The 17,949-nt window shown below is 40.1% G+C and overlaps 2 protein-coding genes across 5 annotated transcripts in view; one reads left to right on the top strand and one right to left on the bottom strand.

Moving 5' to 3' along the window:
* The window catches only part of RGL1 (ral guanine nucleotide dissociation stimulator like 1), a 246,472-nt gene extending 238,336 nt beyond the window's left edge, over nucleotides 1–8,136 (bottom strand). The window contains exon 1 of the mRNA XM_027610452.2: nucleotides 7,995–8,136. The gene's annotated coding sequence lies outside the window, so the exon portion shown is untranslated. The remainder of the gene's footprint in view (nucleotides 1–7,994) is intronic.
* A 490-nt stretch (nucleotides 8,137–8,626) lies between these two features.
* Nucleotides 8,627–16,774, top strand: ARPC5 (actin related protein 2/3 complex subunit 5). Of its 4 annotated transcripts, none has more exons than XM_027612010.2 (6): nucleotides 8,627–8,906; nucleotides 10,543–10,699; nucleotides 11,154–11,221; nucleotides 11,333–11,403; nucleotides 13,430–13,606; nucleotides 15,390–16,774. In XM_027612010.2, exons 1-6 carry the CDS (start codon nucleotides 8,888–8,890, stop codon nucleotides 15,450–15,452), a joined length of 555 nt encoding a protein of 184 aa, XP_027467811.1. In that variant the 5' UTR covers nucleotides 8,627–8,887; the 3' UTR covers nucleotides 15,453–16,774. The 4 variants fall into 4 exon arrangements, with proteins under 4 accessions (XP_027467811.1, XP_027467812.1, XP_027467815.1 ...); XM_027612011.2 differs by having other exon boundaries at nucleotides 8,628–8,906; nucleotides 10,610–10,699; XM_027612014.2 differs by lacking the exon at nucleotides 10,543–10,699 and having other exon boundaries at nucleotides 8,630–8,906.
* Nucleotides 16,775–17,949: the final 1,175 nt, after the last annotated feature.

Genomic DNA, 17,949 nt, shown 5'->3' with positions numbered 1-17,949 from the left:
TATTATTAGATCATGAAGTCATATGTCTACAATTTTGGATGTAGAGTCAAAAAAAAAAAAAAAAAAGACCCAATGCGACAAATTCAGCATCTCTATCCAGGTGGGCAACTGAGCTAAGAGCACTGGCAAATCTGAGTGGTTTGGAGAAACAGCTCTGAAGCTTCTGCCAGGTTGGCTGGTGATGTCCTGCAGCAGTTGGGAAGGATCTGCCCACCTTATAGGCTTCTTTAAAAAAAAGAAAAAAGTAGATTCAAACAGTTGCCATGAAATCTATCTACAAAGTAGTCAAAAAGACGTAACAGTCAGGCTACAAAGAATTCAGTTAAAAACATAGTCTGAAGGGGCGCCTGGGTGCCTCAGTCAGTTAAGAGTCCAACTCATGATTTCAGCTCAGGTCATGATCTCAGGTTCCTGGGATCAAGCCCCAACTTGGGCTCCATACTCAGCAGGGAGTCTGCTTGGGATTCTTTTTCTCTCTCCCTCTGGCCCTCCCCCCACTCGCTCTCTCTCCCCCTCTCTCTCTAAAAATAAATAAATAAATCTTTAAAAAAAAACATTAAAAAAAAAACCATAGTCTGAAATCTAAGATGAATTTGTATTTCACTGGTATATAACAAAGGGAGAAATGTTGCCTGAACTACAGGAAACAAAAGTGCCTTTTGGCAGTTAAATTTTTGTACTTGTTAGACATGTCTGGAGCTAGGAAGAATGTCACTGACAGGTCATGAGTCCCTGGCCAATACAGTCAAGCCTTCAAAAGACTGTTGAGAGAACATAAAGATATAAGGCCCTAGGTATGTTGTCTCTCTTTCCCCTTTGCTAAAACAAGAGATAAGACTAGCTCATAATAAGGTCATAATAAGCTCATAATAGTCCTTTCAGCTCTATCCGTTCTAAGATGGCTTGGATCAGTACAATAGATACATGGAGCAAGCTTTTACAGTGCAGTGACCACACTTCTTACTCACCACACAATGGATTCTTGGTCACATCAGGCTGGCCCAGGGACTTAGGGAAGAGTAAAAGTTGGAATTTTCCACTCTCTTCAGCAAACTGGCATTAGTGATAGTGAAGAATTATCCCTGCTGCCGCACTTATGGAAATTCCAATAAAGAAAACACAAGCCAATAAATTAAGCAGCTAGTGGTGTGGTGATCTAAAAGAGGCAAGGGGTATGTCCCAAGAAACTGATGAGGGTAAAGGAAGGGGAACTCTACCTTTATGAATCTACCATGATGCGGGTTTGGCTCTCAGTTTTGTAGGTTCAACTACCTACTTAGTCAATACAGAGAGAATGAACCTATTAACCAGGGCAGACCTGGATTAATAAAGCTCCCAAGATTGACGTACAAATGGAAGGCTGTGTACTGATTTCCAGTAAGACTTACAACGGGATATGCAACTAGATAATTCAATTGATCTCGCCTCTACAGCCTCTCCATGCAGAGAAACTACCTGAGAAGCCAAATTATAATCAGAAGGTTGCTTTGTGGATTAGGGGAGTTCATTATTTGAATCAAATGTTTAGTGCTATCACACTCTGCTTACCAGGGACACTGTGCCTGAAATGGTGGGCTCTGCCCATGGGCACCTGACCCCCGGACAGTGTTTAAGTGGGCAGAGACTACAGGAGACCACAGAAACCTTTATAACCAACTCCTGTCATGACTAGTATAGATTCTCTATAGATGTTAATGTTTTATCAAGCTACCATCTAATCCTTCGGGCCTGGGAGTAAAACCTATCTCTTTAAACAGCTGTTACATACCTTTTTTGATTCAAAGCACATGAAATCCAAAAAGTTCAGCTCAAACAATATCATGTGATGCATTTTATTTCCAAAGGTTTTAAGGAAAACTACATGGTAACTTACACTAATTAAAAATAATATTATGACTGCCTAACATTTAGTGAGAACTATATGTCAGGCATTTTCTAAACAGTTACATGTATTAACTCATTTAATGTTCCCCATAATCCTATGAGGTAGGTATTATTATATCTATTTTCAAATGAGGAAATTGCAGCACAGAGAACTCATGTAGTAAAGGCTGAGCTAAGATCAAACCCAGGAGCTCTAGCTCAGATTCCCAGTTCTTAATCACTATGCTTTAATGGCTCTCAAAATAGCAACAACATGGACTCACTACAAAGCCTGGGAAAATCAATATCCATTTTTACCCACACTGAGGCCTTTCTGTAGTTCTGCTTAGACTATTGCATCAATAGGCATCCTGTAGACTATGGGAGCTAGGGAGGCTGGGTGGGCTGGGCGGGAGAACTTAAGCAGCTCTAGATTCCAGAGTTTTGGCACCCTCCTCATCCCCTACTGTTTTAGCTTGTTTTAGCTAGAGCCTCATACCAAACACACATCCTGAGATTACCTTAACTTGATGTCTCTGACTCTCAGGGATGTACCAAATCACAGACCTGAGGCAATGGAACATTGCTTTATTACTCTATTTAGTTAATTAAGTGGAATTGTTGCCTCAAAAAATTAAAAAGAGAATTATGTGATCCAGCAATTCTGCTTCTGAGTATATAACCAAAAGAACTGAAAATGGGGTCTCAGATATCTGTATACCCATATTCATAGCAACATTATTCATAATAGCCATAAGTAATCCAAGTGTCCATCGATAGATGAATGGATGTAGAATATACATACAATGGAATACTATTTGGCCTTAAAAAAGAACAACATCCTGACACATGCTAGAGTTGTGAATGAATCTTGAGGAAATCAAACTAAGTGAAATAAGCCAGCCACAAAACAAAACAAAAAAAACAAGTACTGTATGAATCCACTAATATGTGGTACCTAGAGCTATCAAATTTATAGAGACAGAAAGTAAAATGGTTGTCTTTGGGGGCTGGGGAGAGGAGTGGGGAATGGGAAGTTATTGTATAATGGGTACAGGGTCTCAGATCTGCAAGATAAAAATAGGTCTAGATATGGATAATAGGGATGGTTGTACAATAATGCGAACGTAATATTACTTAAAGGTACACTTAAAAATGGTTAAGACAGTAAATTGTATGTTATGTGTATTTTGCTACGACTTAAAAAAATTAAGTGGAATTATTCATCAACACCTACTGATCTCTTCATATACTAAAAAAAGTGACATTTTTTGTGATAGACTAAATATTAGGTAACAGGCTCTATGTCTAGTCTCAAAATACTGAGATAAGGTGGGGAAAGCTCACAAGTACCTGAAAAACAAATGTCTTTTAAAAAATCATTACAATAAGACTTTTTAAGGTCACAGTTCATTTCAAGCTATGAAAAGCCCTGTGTAGGTTTATGTGGACGCTGGTACTTAGTTATATCCTTATTTTTAGCACAAAGGTAAGCAGTACATTTGGGAATAATGAGAAAGACTTACTGAGCAGAGAGTGGTGATTAAAAGCACAAGCTTTGGAATGTGACATACCTAATTACCATACCAGTCTGCCATATGCTAGTTGAGTATCATTAGCTGAGTTACATAACCTCTCTCTGTCTTTGTTTCCTCATCCATAAAATGGACACACTAACTCCTAAGCCCTAGAGCTACTCTGATGATTAAATAATGTAAATAAAGAGATTGTTTACCAAGTCTAACACAAAACAAACATCAAGCAGTTGCTATTATTAATAAAATATTAATAGAATAAGGATAGACAGTAGAAAAATAGGAATTGCAAGATCTTTCAAATTTAATCAAAACTATAAATTTTATTTTCTATAAGAAGTAAAGATCTATTACTAGCATTTGTAACAATAAGGTTGGGGGAAGAAAAAAAGTTTGATTTTAATATTTTGCTTAAAGCAACAAGAGAAGCAATAAGTCCATGGTCATGCAAGATACTAAAATAATCGTAAGAAAATATTTTGTGCAACTTTTTGCCAAAAAATTGGCAATCTAGATAGAATGCATGATCTATTATGAAAATATAAATTCTAAAATTGATTCAAAAAGAGAAAAATCAAACAAGTCCAGATAATTTTGCAAGCATATTTTATAACTCTCGAAAAAATAGCATGGAAATTTTCAAACTTTTCCAGAGCATAGGAAAGAAGGTGGAAATCTCAATTCATCTTACAAAGCTATACTAATCCTAATATCAAAACTGAATAGAGATGGCACAAAGAAATACTATGGGTCAATCTCACTTATACATATTGATTCTGAAATCGCATAAAGAAAATAAACTAATCCAATCTATCAATTAATTAAAATAGTAACCACAATCTATTCTAGAAATGTGGGAATGGTTCAGTGCAAAAATATATATATAAATAGGGGCGCCTGCGTGGACCAGTCAGTTAAGCGTCTGCCTTCCAGCTCAGGTCATGATCCCAGGGTCCTGGGATCAAGCCCCTCATGGAGCCCCGCATCAGGCTCCCTGCAGGGATCCAACTTCTCTCTCTCCCTCTGCCCCTCCCAACCACCCCCCCATGCTTGCTCTCTCTCAAATAAATAAATAAAATCTTTAAAATATACATATATAATTCATTATATTTGTAAATTAAAAGATGAAAAATAATATGGTTTTTGTTACTAGGTCCCTCAAAAAAAAGCATTTGATAATTTCAGCAGTCATTCCTAAATATCCTAAAACAATAGGAAATATAAACCGGTAAAATACCAACACCATTTCCATTAAAATAGAAACAAAAAAGAGATGCCTAATATCACCCAGTTTTTCAACACTGCTTTTGATAGTCCAACTAATGCAATAAGACAAAAAAAATAAATGAAAGTGATATAAATATTAGAAAAGAAAATGTAAGTTATCCTTATCTCAAATATTGTGATTATATACTATGACAAGAAATGCAACCTTAAAAAAACTGTTAGCATTAATTAATAAGAGATCCCAGCAATGGGAAAGAATACAGAATAAATAAATTCTTAAATCCATAGCTTCTCTTTATATTATCATAAGCAGGTAAAAAAAATAAATAAAAGAGTACCATTCAAAACAATGTTTAACAAACAAGGTTTATTGTTTCATTTAGCACTAAATGTTTTCCCTGAGACAAGAGTACAGATTAAAAATTTTTAATCTTAGAAGCACTAACATATAAATAAATACAGGTCCCATTGTAAAATAGTTCACCCTAACTACCCTACCTTAGTGTGTAATCATAAAGTTATATAAAGCTAAAATAAATCACAAAGCAAAAACTGAAAGTTTGGAAGGCTGGTGGTTCAACACAGAGCCAGTTCATTTGGATATTATGTACAAGCATGAGACCATACTATAGTCTAGGTAACATGCTAAAAAATCACTTTCTATTGTAGTAATTATATTGCTAGAGAACGGTGGTATTACATCACCACTACCAGAACTGAACCTTACTTATTTATTTTATATTTATAACACATGTCTGATATATTTGATTAACACTGGCCTCGTTTCCATTTTATTGCTGTGGGATTCAATGTCTTCATTTGTTAAGTATTTAGTGGCAAAGCTGGGTAAAAGAAGCATATGGTAGGTGGAGTACTCAGCTTAAAATATCTGAAAGACCTATTATAAAATAGTTTTATCAAAATACTTTCTAATTAAAAAGATCCTTCACTCTTTGCATTATCACAGATAATAAAAAGGAGCTGCATACTATCACATAGCATTAACCTTGAGAAAATTCAGATTTAGTCTTACTTTAGTATTCAACCAAACCAGGTTATCTGCACAGTAAATAAGATGTCTTAAAACCTTATGGATCCATTATTCCAGGGATAAACACTCATTTGGAAAATTAAATAGAATAATATTACCTAAAATGAATTAAGTACTATGATTAACATAAAAAATTTGTAATTTGCAAAAAAGTGGAATAATGTGTATTATCTAATTAAAACATAATTAAGGACAGGTTTACACACACACACACACACACACACACACATTTCCCTAAAGCTTTATAGATTTAACTGTTAGCTGATTGGGGTGGGGAGGAAATTAATGTGTCCATTAAGAAATACTTATTTAGAAATTTCTAAATATGATTGCAAAATTGTCAGATTATTAATTCATTGGATAGAAATGTTTTGTATACTTACTATATACTAGGTACTTATCATTGTGAGACAATAAAAAATACCGCATTGGAAAAGGACCTTTTTGACATTATTACATCTCAAATGTATTATGCATTATGCAACTGAGAATTAATTATATTTAACACATTCAACATATAGAACAAAATTCTGAGTAATCAAATCAATTATACCCTTGAGCAACTCGATTTTTTAAATTCCTCTTATTATTCCCTTAAGTTGATTTCTACCCCCAGGATTCTTTCCCAGTTCTAAAATAAGAGAATAGAGACATTTCCTAAATAAGACCTAATACAAAAGAAGAGAAATGTAAGAGAAGGGATACATTAGTCTTAAATCCTTGTTTCTGTTTGTTCTCAATAGCACTTCCAATGTTCAATTTTCTCTTCAAAGAAAATCTTGATTTAGAAGAACAAAAGAGTACAATCATCTTTAACATCAAAAAAAATGTTTAGCTCTTACCAAAGTTAGCAAAAGATTGAAACTGAGGAAGAAATATTAAAATAAATTTTTATTGTACCTTATATAATCCCATTCACCATGGTAATGGTCTGATACTTTGGTATAATGACTTTTTAAAATATTACCAACAGGTAGAAAATTTTCCTTTGCTCTACGAAAACAAAACGTGGGGGAGTTTTTATCATGTTTCTGCTCATAACTTGAATCTTAATTTAAAGAAATGTCACTTCCACCACCTAAATGATATATTTTCTAGAAGGGTGATTTAATTGAGAAGAGAAAAATGCCATATTGCTTCTTCCTTCCAAGAAGAAAGGATGTATTCCATTCCTGTGAACTTTCTGTCTCTCCATATATATATATGTATACATATGTATACATGTCAATGTAGATATAAATATACATATATACATATGTATGCATATCTGTCCAACAAATGTTTGATTTTGAGATCTCTCTTCCTATTCTTACTGATTCATTATGCTCACTGTGACTTTCAAACTGTCTGCCTTTCACATTTTATTCATTCATCAGTGAATAATTGAGTACCTGAATGTACTGAGTACTGCCTGCATGCTTAGCATTATATCAGATGTAAAGGAACATACAAAATAAATATAAGATGAGTCTTTGCCCTCCAGAATCTTCTGATCCCTTCCAGGAGCAAGACAAAACCATTAAGTAATTCATAAGACTAGTGCCAAAATCAATGGTGCAGGTAACATGCATTTTACATTTACGTAGAATTTTAGAGCTTCAGAACACTTTCCTGTACTTAATCCTCAGAACAATCTTGTGAAGTACACATTATTAGCTCCACTTTAGCAATGAGGAACCTGAAATTCAGAATTTTAAGTGGCATGCCCCAGTCAAATGATTTACAAGTGGAAGTCAAGACTTGAGCCAGGGTTTTCTGACTCTTAAGTCCAGTGCTCTTTTCAATACAGCACAGGAAACCAAGGATGGGGTATTAACAGGGCAACAACCGGCTTTCTGCTAGAGGTGGAATTGAAGTAGACCTGATAGGATGTCAGAAAAACATAAAGCTATCTGAGCAGCGTCCAGCTGAATGTCCAAAATAATTTTATTCTGCAAATATTTGTACTTCAGGGTTATACACACAGCACCACTACCATTTCTTCAGTGTTAGTGCCTTTACCTCCTCAGTAAGAGCTTTGCTCTCAGAAATGAGGATGTCAAATGTAACGAAAAGCTGGCCTAGCAGGATCATAAAAATCTTAAGTCACAAATATAAATCTTAAAGATCTGGTTTCTACTAATCCTCACACGTTTTGTTTCCCCACAGCACCAGAGAGCGTAACTCGCCCCTATCCTTTTCTAGCATTCTGGCTCCAAACAGCCACTTATTTTAAGATGTCAGTGACTGACCCTACCCCAAATTCCACAGGTTCGCCCCAGTTTTGTCACCCCAGCCCCTGCCCAGAACCTCCCCCTCCCTCCCAGTGGATATGATACCTAGTTCAGGCTCTGCAGGTGCCGTCGGGATGCTGTCACACAGCACTGACAGGTAAGATATGACCTTTCGACTCCGTCCTTGGGGACCTCCCGCTAGCCGCGCAGCGCAGTTCCAACCCCGGAAAGGGGGCTCCCGGCTCAGGAACGCAGCCACCGGCAGCGCACGGTCCGAAGTGATGTCTCTGACAACTAGAACGACACTGGGCGCCCGGGCGCGCATCACTCCGCCCCATACTCCTGCCAACTGCAGGGGACTTGGTCCGGCAGCCGGTCCATCCCACCTCAGAGGCAAGTCCGGGCCAGCCGGACCTCACGCAGGACCCCGAGGACAGGTCGCTGGCAGCAGCGGCGGCAGCAAAAGCCACCCGCCCCCAGTGCCCATAGCCGCCAACCTAAGACCCCCCTTGGCTGGACCGCAGAGAAGCGTTGCTATGGAAACCCCCTGGGGATCACGTGACACCCTCGGACGACCAATTGCCTCTCACCTCTGCCCGCGGCACCGCTTTCGGCCCTCCCTCCGGCCCCGCCCCCTCCCGCCCCCGCCTCCTTCGCCCAGCCCCGCCCCTTTCCTGCGGAGAGCCCGCGCCTGCGCATTGCGTCCAGCGCGCTCCCTCCCTGGCGCGCGCTCCCCGGGGGCGGTGTAGGCTAGAGAAGAGCATGAAGCTGAGGAGGAAGGAGCGCCGCCTGCGCGCAGGCCCAGAAGCGCCCGAGCCCCGGCTGCCGGCGACGCCCCAGAGCGGAAGAGGGAAGTGAAGGCGCCAGGCTGCGGGTTCCTGGTGGGCTACGCTTACCGAGGTAGAAGCAGCAACCGAGAGGAGGCTTTTGCCACCGGTCCGGATCGGGGATGTCGAAGAACACCGTGTCGTCGGCCCGGTTCCGGAAGGTGGACGTGGATGAGTACGACGAGAACAAGTTCGTAGACGAGGAAGACGGGGGCGATGGGCAGGCCGGGCCTGACGAAGGCGAGGTGGACTCCTGCCTGCGGCAATATCCTTGCGTCTGCCGGCCTCCCTTCCCCACCCGCTCTCCTCCCGGGACCCCCCTCCGGCCCCGGGGCGGGGGCGCGGAGCTGCCCCCAGCGGCCCATGACTTAAATCTGTCTCTCTGGGGTCCCCCACTCTTGAGACGGCAAGGGACACTCCCATTTCTAACCGAGTCGCCCCGAGAACCCAGGGTCCCGCCTCGGAAACTTGCCCTTCCCGGCGCGCCTCTCCCGCCCCGATTCCTCAGGTTGCGGCCGGAGTTGCTGCCTCCGGGAACTGGCGGGGCGGACCGCGCCCTCGCGGCGCGGGGGGAGGCATCTGGTGCTGCGCTCTGGCTCTCGGGGGGCGCTTAAGTTGTCCTCCCCAGGACGGCGATTGCCGGAGTCACCTCGGCTCCAGAAATTTGTGATTGGGAGGAGCAGCTGCTTCTGTTTTAGCGGTTGGGTTTTGGCAGGGTTAGGAGAGTTTATTCCTTGCTGGGAGGGATGGGGCGGTTTGCATAATTGAGGCCCTCTGTCTGCCCTTTTAGCCCCTGGGCCTTTTTAAAAAAAAAATCACTATTTAAAGGGAAAGGAATTTGGCAAGATAAAGGTTGCAAGATAGAGAATTTGTTAACCGGGGGAAAGGGAGTGTGTACAAAAAACTAACTCCCAAGAAGGAAGCTTGTAGGCTTTTACCTGCTAAGCGGGGGACAATGGAAAGAAGACAGGGATTGCATATGGAGAATCCCTGGAAATATTTAAAGTAAACCCCAGTGAATAAAATAGACGATGAGTCATTTGTACAAAGCAGAATCATTTTTGTAATTCTGAAATCGTTTCCATTTCAGTTAAAATGTGGCTGTCAGTTCCTGGGTTTTGTTTTTGCATATTTGAATATTCATAAATTCGAGTGAGCATTTGCATCACATCTTTTTTAGAAAAATGTAAATGTTGGAACGACTAATGCTGTAGTTTTAGAGATTCTCAGTTACTGAATTCACTCAGTTCTAATTATTCTTGAATGTATTCATAAGGTAAGGAAGACTCTTTAAACCCTTTCCTCATCAATGTCCTATTAAAGTATAATGGGGAAATATGAAAGTATTGGTTGTCACTACATCTAGTCTTAAAGGCACCTAAAATACAGCACTAAACATTTATCAGCATACAGATGTTTCTTTGATTGCCACAACTTTCACAGTCAGCTGTTGCTGTTTTGCATTATTTAAATACTTAAACGCTTTAGGTCTTAAAAATGAGCCAGTCTGCAAAAGGCATGCTTTCCTAGAAGTTCGTTAACCCTTGAAAATAACAGCTTACCACCAACCATAGGGGATTTTTGTTTTGGGGTTTTTTTTTTTGGTCAGACCTTTTTTCCTTTTTCTTTTTCAAGCATAAGCAATGAATATTATTCTGTCTGAAAACATTCTTTGTGATGGATAAATGATGTTTTGTGAACTAACTTTAGGTTGGTGGGTGATGACTCTTAACTGGTACTGCTGTATCCATATAATGGATCTGCTTTTTAATCACTTTATCTTAAAATAAAAAGATAATTGTCTCTTCTTCTCTTGTTGCAACCAGAAGAGACAAGCTCTGGGTCAGGCACTACAGATGGAGGAACAAGTGAACTCTGTGGTTTTCCTTTTAGGGGAATGACTGTATATTCTGACAGTCTGATTGGCCTTCCGTGTCTCGTACTTGCTAACGCACTGGTGCTTTCAAAGACTAAATTTAATAGGTATGACCTAAAACAGTTTTAATAACCTTTATGAAATATAAGAGAAAATGTGCAAAACAGAAAAATTAAGCTTCTACCTGAATGTCATTATTACATCTTTTGTAATGCCTCTTTTCATTAATATTGAGAGATTGCTGATGTGTATCATTTAGAGTGCTAGAATAGTCACCAGCGTTTTCTGCCATCATTCAATTCATACACAGTATAATTCTAGCAAAAGTTTGGTCTTTGTTTTTCCAGTTAGAATCACATAAAAACACATTTTGGTTGAGGATATGCTGTTTCATTTTGGGACCTAATAATTCTGAGGTACATAAATTTTTTTTAAAATATTACTGGATAATGTTTGCACATGTGTCTTACTGGAAAATAAAAGGCTGTCAAAGTATTCATGTAGTAATTAGAGCCAGACAAGAACTGATCTTTGCCTTAATATGTTCCCCTGTGTTTTCAGGATTTTACATTTGATTGACATCATTGAAACCAACATACTGTTTTCCAATATTGAGCATAGTGACTATGGTAATTTTTCTTTCTGTGTATAAAATCAAGTCTTAAGAACCAATGATACCTGGTAAACAATGCTTTCCTGAGAGCTGCCCTATGCCGCTATCCCCTTAACCTCCATCACAGGAAACATGACAGCTGCCCTCCAGGCAGCTCTGAAAAATCCCCCTATCAACACCAAGAGTCAGGCGGTGAAGGTAAGTCAGACACACAGTGATCTCTGCTGGCGTCTTAGCTTTCTTACCAAAATCCTCTGAAGTATGAAAGCAACAAATATTTTAACCATTTCTTGTCTTTGATGTGGACGAGCTTACTATGTAGTTTGATAGGTAAAAATTTACATGTTAAAAATAGCACTCTAATACTGAGTTATGAATATAAGAGAGATCATTTTGGTGTGTTTAATGGAGGCAGGCGGGTTGAATTTAAACAAAGGCCTGAAGAATAAACAAAACTTGTACAAAATAAACAAAATTCTATTTGGTTGCTCTTTAGAAATCTTTCTAAATTATGCAAGTATTAAATGTTTATAGAAAACTCGAAGAAGTGAGGGGACAAAAAGTGTAGTCAGTCATCATCCCACTGCCCGGAGGCAACCGGTTATTACTTTCGGGTGTTGCTGTATGCTTATAGAGCTTTTGTATTAGTTGTGTTGTGTTTTGGGGGGGGGTTGTTTGGTTTTTTTTTTTTAATAAAAATGGAGTTTTATAACTGGCTTTTTTTTTTTTACAACGTACATGAACATCTTTCCTTAAGTTTAATTCTATAAGCAATCTATTTTTAATGGCTGCATATACATATGCTGCAGTTTACATATAACTAGTCTCCTTTTGTCATATATTTAGATGATTGACCTTTTGTTGTTGCAAACGGTACCGAAATGAACAATTTTGGATAAATTGTTCATTTTTTCCTTTGAATGAATTCCCAGAAGTGAATAGATGGGTTTTCGAATGCATATTTTTTAAGGCTTTTGGTACAAGCGGTATTGCCAGATTGCCCTTCAGAAAAACATGACCAACATTCCCTGCAGCAGTCTTTCCAGAAATTCTGGAGAACATATTTACTAATTATTTAAAATGAAGCCTAGAGCTCTGGACCCATTGTCTGTAGCAGCCCTAAGGATCTCTTTAATTGAATACTAGTAATAATTTAGGTAAATGCATAATAATTATCTAGGCAACAATGAGAGGAAACATTTTCTTTGGTTTTTGAAAGTGGCGAGGGACGTCATTGAAATTTCAATTTTACCACCTTCTGCTTTTATATGGGTGAGTTTTTATCACAGTTTGTGGGTGGGAAGTTATAGCTGTGTTTGTTAAGAATATTTTTCTAAATTGGGTCTTAAATCCATGGCCTTTAAACTGAAAACAACAATAGGTGGTAGAAACATTCTGTAAACTCCAGATCGGTAGGAATGCCAAAGATACCACTCTTTTCTTGAAAAGGCGAAGTGAAATTGTTGAAGGGGTAAACTAAGTGTTCTCTTTGCTTGGCTTCATGGGTGAAAAAATAACTTTGCTCTTGGAACAGCCTTTTATCAAAGGAAAAAACTCGGAAGTGAAGATCACTATATCTTATATCTTGATGGTAGATATAAAACTTAAAATAAGTCTTAAAAGCTTATAATTTTTGAAGGATGGTTCAGGGTAGAACTGCACTTCATTTTTTCTTTGTCTTCAGGGTTTTTTTGAGGTCAAGAAGTAAAATTTAAATACTGATTTAAGAAAATTGTCAAGTTATCACATCTGTTTGTAAGCAGATCCCTTCAGCTCTCCTTCAAACATGTCAAGAATCTGTCCCCCCACACTGCTCGCGTGCTAGGCAAAGCCAGCCTGTGTTATTGCAAGTCCCTTCCAGACTGGTCTCCCGGCTTCTGCCTCGTTCCCTGCCCCCGCACCAGCCCCACTTCAGCTTATTCTCAACATGGCAGCCAAAAGGATCCCATTAAAATACAAGCCAGATTATATCACTGTTCTCAAAACCTTCCAACACCTTCTCATTTTTCTTAATGAGAGCCAGAGTCGTCGCAGCGGCCTGTGGGGCTTGCGCGGTCTTTCCTCCCACGGCCTTTCTGGCCCGTCCTCGTCCGCCATACCGCCCTGGCGCCCCGGGGGGCTTCGTATCCTTCAGGTCCTAAATGTCACCTCCTCAGGGTGGCCTTTCTAGAACAACCACTCCACACCCATACGTCTAAATGTTCTGTTCTTCCTTTATCCCCAGGATCGAGCCGGCAGCATTGTCTTGAAGGTGCTCATTTCTTTTAAAGCGAATGATATTGAAAAGGCAGTTCAGTCCCTGGACAAGAATGGTGTGGATCTTCTCATGAAGTATATTTATAAAGGCTTCGAGAGCCCCTCCGACAATAGCAGTGCTGTGTTACTGCAATGGCATGAAAAGGTAAGTTATGTTCTCTCACCTAAACAATTATTTCAATTTCTTGGCTGTACATCTTTAACGCATGAAAATGAACGTTTAGATTTATCCTCACTAACCTTGATCTTAAGAGATTCTGATTTGCAGCACACGTTCAGTGATGAAAACACACACCAAAGGGAGTAAAACTCGTCTCGGTCAAGTGACTTGATGGCTCATACACTGTCAAATAGAGAGAGCTAATTTTTATGGACAGGATAACCAGACCTCACTGTTTTCCCAAGATGGCCCCAGTTTATGCCTGTTGTCCCAATGTAATTATGACTAGTTCCCTTTCACTCTCCAGTACCAGTTGGAGAATAATGTATATGGTCATCCTATTCAGGAACACTTTCCATTTGTCAGTCACTGTACCATTAGTTGGTGTTTCATTAGGCCTCATAATGACCCTACAAGGTATATAAACATCTTTATCATCCTCAATGTGGAGATGAAGAGCCTACTTAAAAACCTAAGCAACCTGGTTCCTGTCCAGTCTCAGGATCATAGCAGACATTGGTGGAGCACTTACTGTATTCCAAGCACTCTCGCAAGCACTTTATAAATATTAACTCCTTTAATCCTCATAAAAATACCAGGAGGAGAAGCTTGCTATCATTCCTCTTTTGGTGGATGGGGAAACTGAGGCCCACGTTAAGTCTTCATTGCTTCCTAACATCAGTCACCAGTTTTTGCCAGTCTGTCTGCTAAACAATTCTCAGCCATGCACACAGATACCCTTCTGATGCAGCTCTTTGCAGCCTCTCTCCCAGTCTGTTGCTGTAACTTGCTACACGGGCCTCCAGCTACCAGTTCCGTCCCCTTCGAATCTGTTCTCCACCCAATCGCCAGAACGCTCTCTTAAATCCAGATCTACCCTGTCAGTCACCTGCAGAATGAAGCCCAAGTTCCCAAGTCTAGCCACTCCTCTCCTACGTTGTTCTTCTCCCCCGTGCTCCAGCAGTGAGCAGCATAATAGTATGCTCTCCCAGAACACACCGTACAGTTCCACACCTCTCGACCTTTGCACAGGATTTTCTGTCTGCCTGAGTGCCTCCTCACCCCAGTGCACACCTCTGTCATTGCATACATTATATTAACAGGCTCTCCTTATATATCTGCCCCTTCCCGGTAGACCAGAAGGTGTATATCCCTGGCATCTAGCACGGTACCCAATACACAAAAGTATTCAGTAAGTAAGCCAGAGCTTTCAATTCCTGATTTGAATTGTACTCAGGACTCGCAGTTTTTGAAGGTAAAGTCAAAATTAAAGTTTCTAGTTCTTAGCTATCAAATAATACATTCTTAGCTTGGGGTGGGGGGGAATAAAAAGAATCTGACAAACTGGCTAATCTAAATGGAACTTAGTTGGGTAGTTGATCCCAGTTTGAATTTCTTCCTGACAGTGCTAAGAAGAGAGCAAAATCAAAGTCCTAAATTGACATGTGAGCACCCGTTTTAGGCAAGCACATGCTGTAAATCCTTAAGAACATCCCATAATGTGAAAACAACATACTAGAACGTCAGCTAGTGTCTCACTGGCATGTGGGTGCACGAGGCAGGGACTCCAAAGGTGGTGTGGGTCGCTGTGTCCCCAGTACCAAGAACAGTGCCTGGCACGTGATCGGTGTTCAAGAGATGTTTATGAAAATTAATGAATCCAAAGCCGATAGCTGCACACATTCCTCCTTTAAGAAGAATGTTTTACTTGGTATAAGAAATGACTCTTTATGATTCCATCAGCATTTACATTTTTGTTCGTTTTTAGGCACTTGCTGCTGGAGGAGTCGGGTCCATTGTTCGGGTCCTGACCGCAAGGAAAACCGTGTAGTCGGCGGGAACTGGACAGCCCATGGGTGTGGGAGTTGCTGGTACAAAGACCAAAACAACCAAATGCCACTGCTGCCCTTCGGGTAGCATCTGTTTCTCTCAGCTTTGCCTTCTTGCTTCCTTTTTCATATCCGTAAAGAGCAAAATCACATATCAGTTTTCCTTTCATGAAAATTGGGATAATAGAGAGGAAATGTTTATGAACAGGAGGGTTTCATGCTCTCAAAAATGATTTTGGTGTATACCTGTCTGTATATAGTATAATTTGCCTTCAAGTTTAAATGTGCAATTTTAACCCCTATCAGCTGGTTGGGGTTTTGTTTCGTTTTGCTTTTTTTTTTTTTGGAAGTGTTTTGTTTTGTTTTGTTTTTGACTAATAGAAATTTGATCAGAATTTGAGGCCAGTTTCCTAACTCATTCCTAGCCAGGAAATGATCTTTATAAAAAATATATTTGAGAAACTGGCAGCTATTAACATTGCAAAACTGGACCATAATTCCCTTATTTAAGCAAAATGTGTTTCTGGAACAAGTGGTGGGTGAACAGCGCTCCCAAGTTCCAGCTCTGTTTCTGCTTACCTCCAGATCATGTGAGTTTAAGTACGCTTTTTCCTCTCTGCATCCAATAATCATGGCCTCTTGATTTCTTTGTGGTCTCCAGGGTCCAGAGCAAGGAGTCTTGCTCTACAAAAATGTATCTATGAAATGCCAGAGCCTGTTTGGCACGAGCATAAAACTTTGTTCTAATAATATGACCCAATTTGGGGAAACTACTCCAAATGAGAGAAGACGGGGAAACAATGATGAAGTTCAAACTCTGGGCAGCCTCTGAATGAAACGCTATTTTCTTTAGAAATACAATAGCTGCCTTAGACATTATGAGGTATATGACTAGTGTTTAATGTGCCCTATAAATGTCTTCAGCGTTCTTCAGGGTAATTAGGATCTTAAAAGATTTGGTTCAGATCCAGACACATACACATTCCGTATTTTAGCTCAGTGGTTTTCAAAAAAGGAAAATGCCACACAGCAAAAAGTGTTTACTTTGGTGGACAAACCAGATTGGTTCTCAAAAAATGACCGGTGCTTATAAAAAGTTATCATTCAATAACTCCAAAACAAACCACCTGAATGCATATGACCAAGAGGGAAATCAGCCTGTGTTTAGTATTTACATTGGACACCAGTTTCGTAATCACTGTCGTACGTAAAAACTGGTGGAGAAATTCTGTAACCTCTTTGCTGTTTTTGATACCTGCGTTTTGTTTTGTTTTGTAAAAATGATAAAAGTTCGGAAAATAAAATGTCAGTGTTGAATAATTTATTTTTCTAACTCTTATTTTAATACTTACGAACGTGTGGTTAATTAAGAGAGAAGATTCCCTGTTTTCCCGGCAGGTTATGGTACTCTTGACAAGAAGTAATTTGGTACAGAAGGTTTCTAAAACTCCTTTATTCACATATAAAGGAGGGGAGTAAAGGAGAGTCATGGATGAAGGCAGGGCACCGCCGGAGCCTTTGGAATGAATGATTCCATAGCCCTCCAGACGCCAGCTGAGCACCCGAGTATCACTGCCCAAAGACCGAAACTAGAATGTGCCGAGTAGCGTAGCAGCTGTGGTCCATTACCCCCAGCCCGTACACCCTTTCTCACAGCGCAGCCTTTCTTGTCTCCACACCGGCCCCAATTAGATTCCTGCTTTAAAGCCTTAGAAACCGAACGGGCAATTCAGAGGGTGGTGAGTTAAGAGAAGAAACGAAACAATAGGTAGTCGAGTAGGTACAGCATAACCCCTTACAAACTTGAAAACAAAAGTGATATTGCAGTACTTCTTAAGGTCATTTTCATGACTATCATGTTGTTGGAGAAAGTTCTGGAGTTCCATATTGTATAGTCCCCAAAACGGGTGTGTGCGCGATCTGCCAGCCTATCAGGCTTCACTTGGAGAGAGTAAAATATGTAACCCTTAGGGCAGCATAGGGACTGACTCAGAGCGGATGCCGGCTGGAAACCCCTGGCTTCCCTGATTCCTCTGGGCTGTGAGCCCCGGTGGTGCCGACCATGCGTGGACTGGCCGGGGGTGGGGGGTGGGCTGTCAGGATGATCGCAGAAAACAGATAGAGATGCTAAGGGGCACTTTGGCACAAAAGCAGTTCCTTCCCTTCCATTCCCTTCTACTTGAGTCTCTGGGGTTTTTTGTTTCATTGTAGCCATTTTCGTTTGTTTTGCTCTTACCATTTTTAAAGGGAGGGAAATGGCACACATCCCCTTTCTTGGTCATTAGGTGACTGCACCATGTAGGCGGCAGTCACACTCGATAGTGTGCTGATGTCTTAAGGAAACTCAGCGACATACATGTGCAATCAATCTGTAGATGGTGCAAATTAACCGAGATTTATTTTTTAAGCGTTTACTGTGTGCCCAAGGATCATGAAAGACATAATAGAAGAGTAATAGTAATAACTTCACTCATAAGAAACAGGTATGAATAATTTTAT

Source organism: Zalophus californianus, chromosome 10, assembly GCF_009762305.2.
Source record: "Zalophus californianus isolate mZalCal1 chromosome 10, mZalCal1.pri.v2, whole genome shotgun sequence".
Lineage (NCBI taxonomy): Eukaryota > Metazoa > Chordata > Mammalia > Carnivora > Otariidae > Zalophus > Zalophus californianus.
This window is presented reverse-complemented; position numbering and strand designations above follow the sequence as displayed.

Coding starts and splice junctions, on each gene's coding strand:
- ARPC5 (XM_027612010.2), top strand. Junction 10,700..11,153: donor TCAAAGACTAAATTTAATAG/GTATGACCTAAA, acceptor CTGTGTTTTCAG/GATTTTACATTTGATTGACA. Junction 13,607..15,389: donor TACTGCAATGGCATGAAAAG/GTAAGTTATGTT, acceptor GTTCGTTTTTAG/GCACTTGCTGCTGGAGGAGT.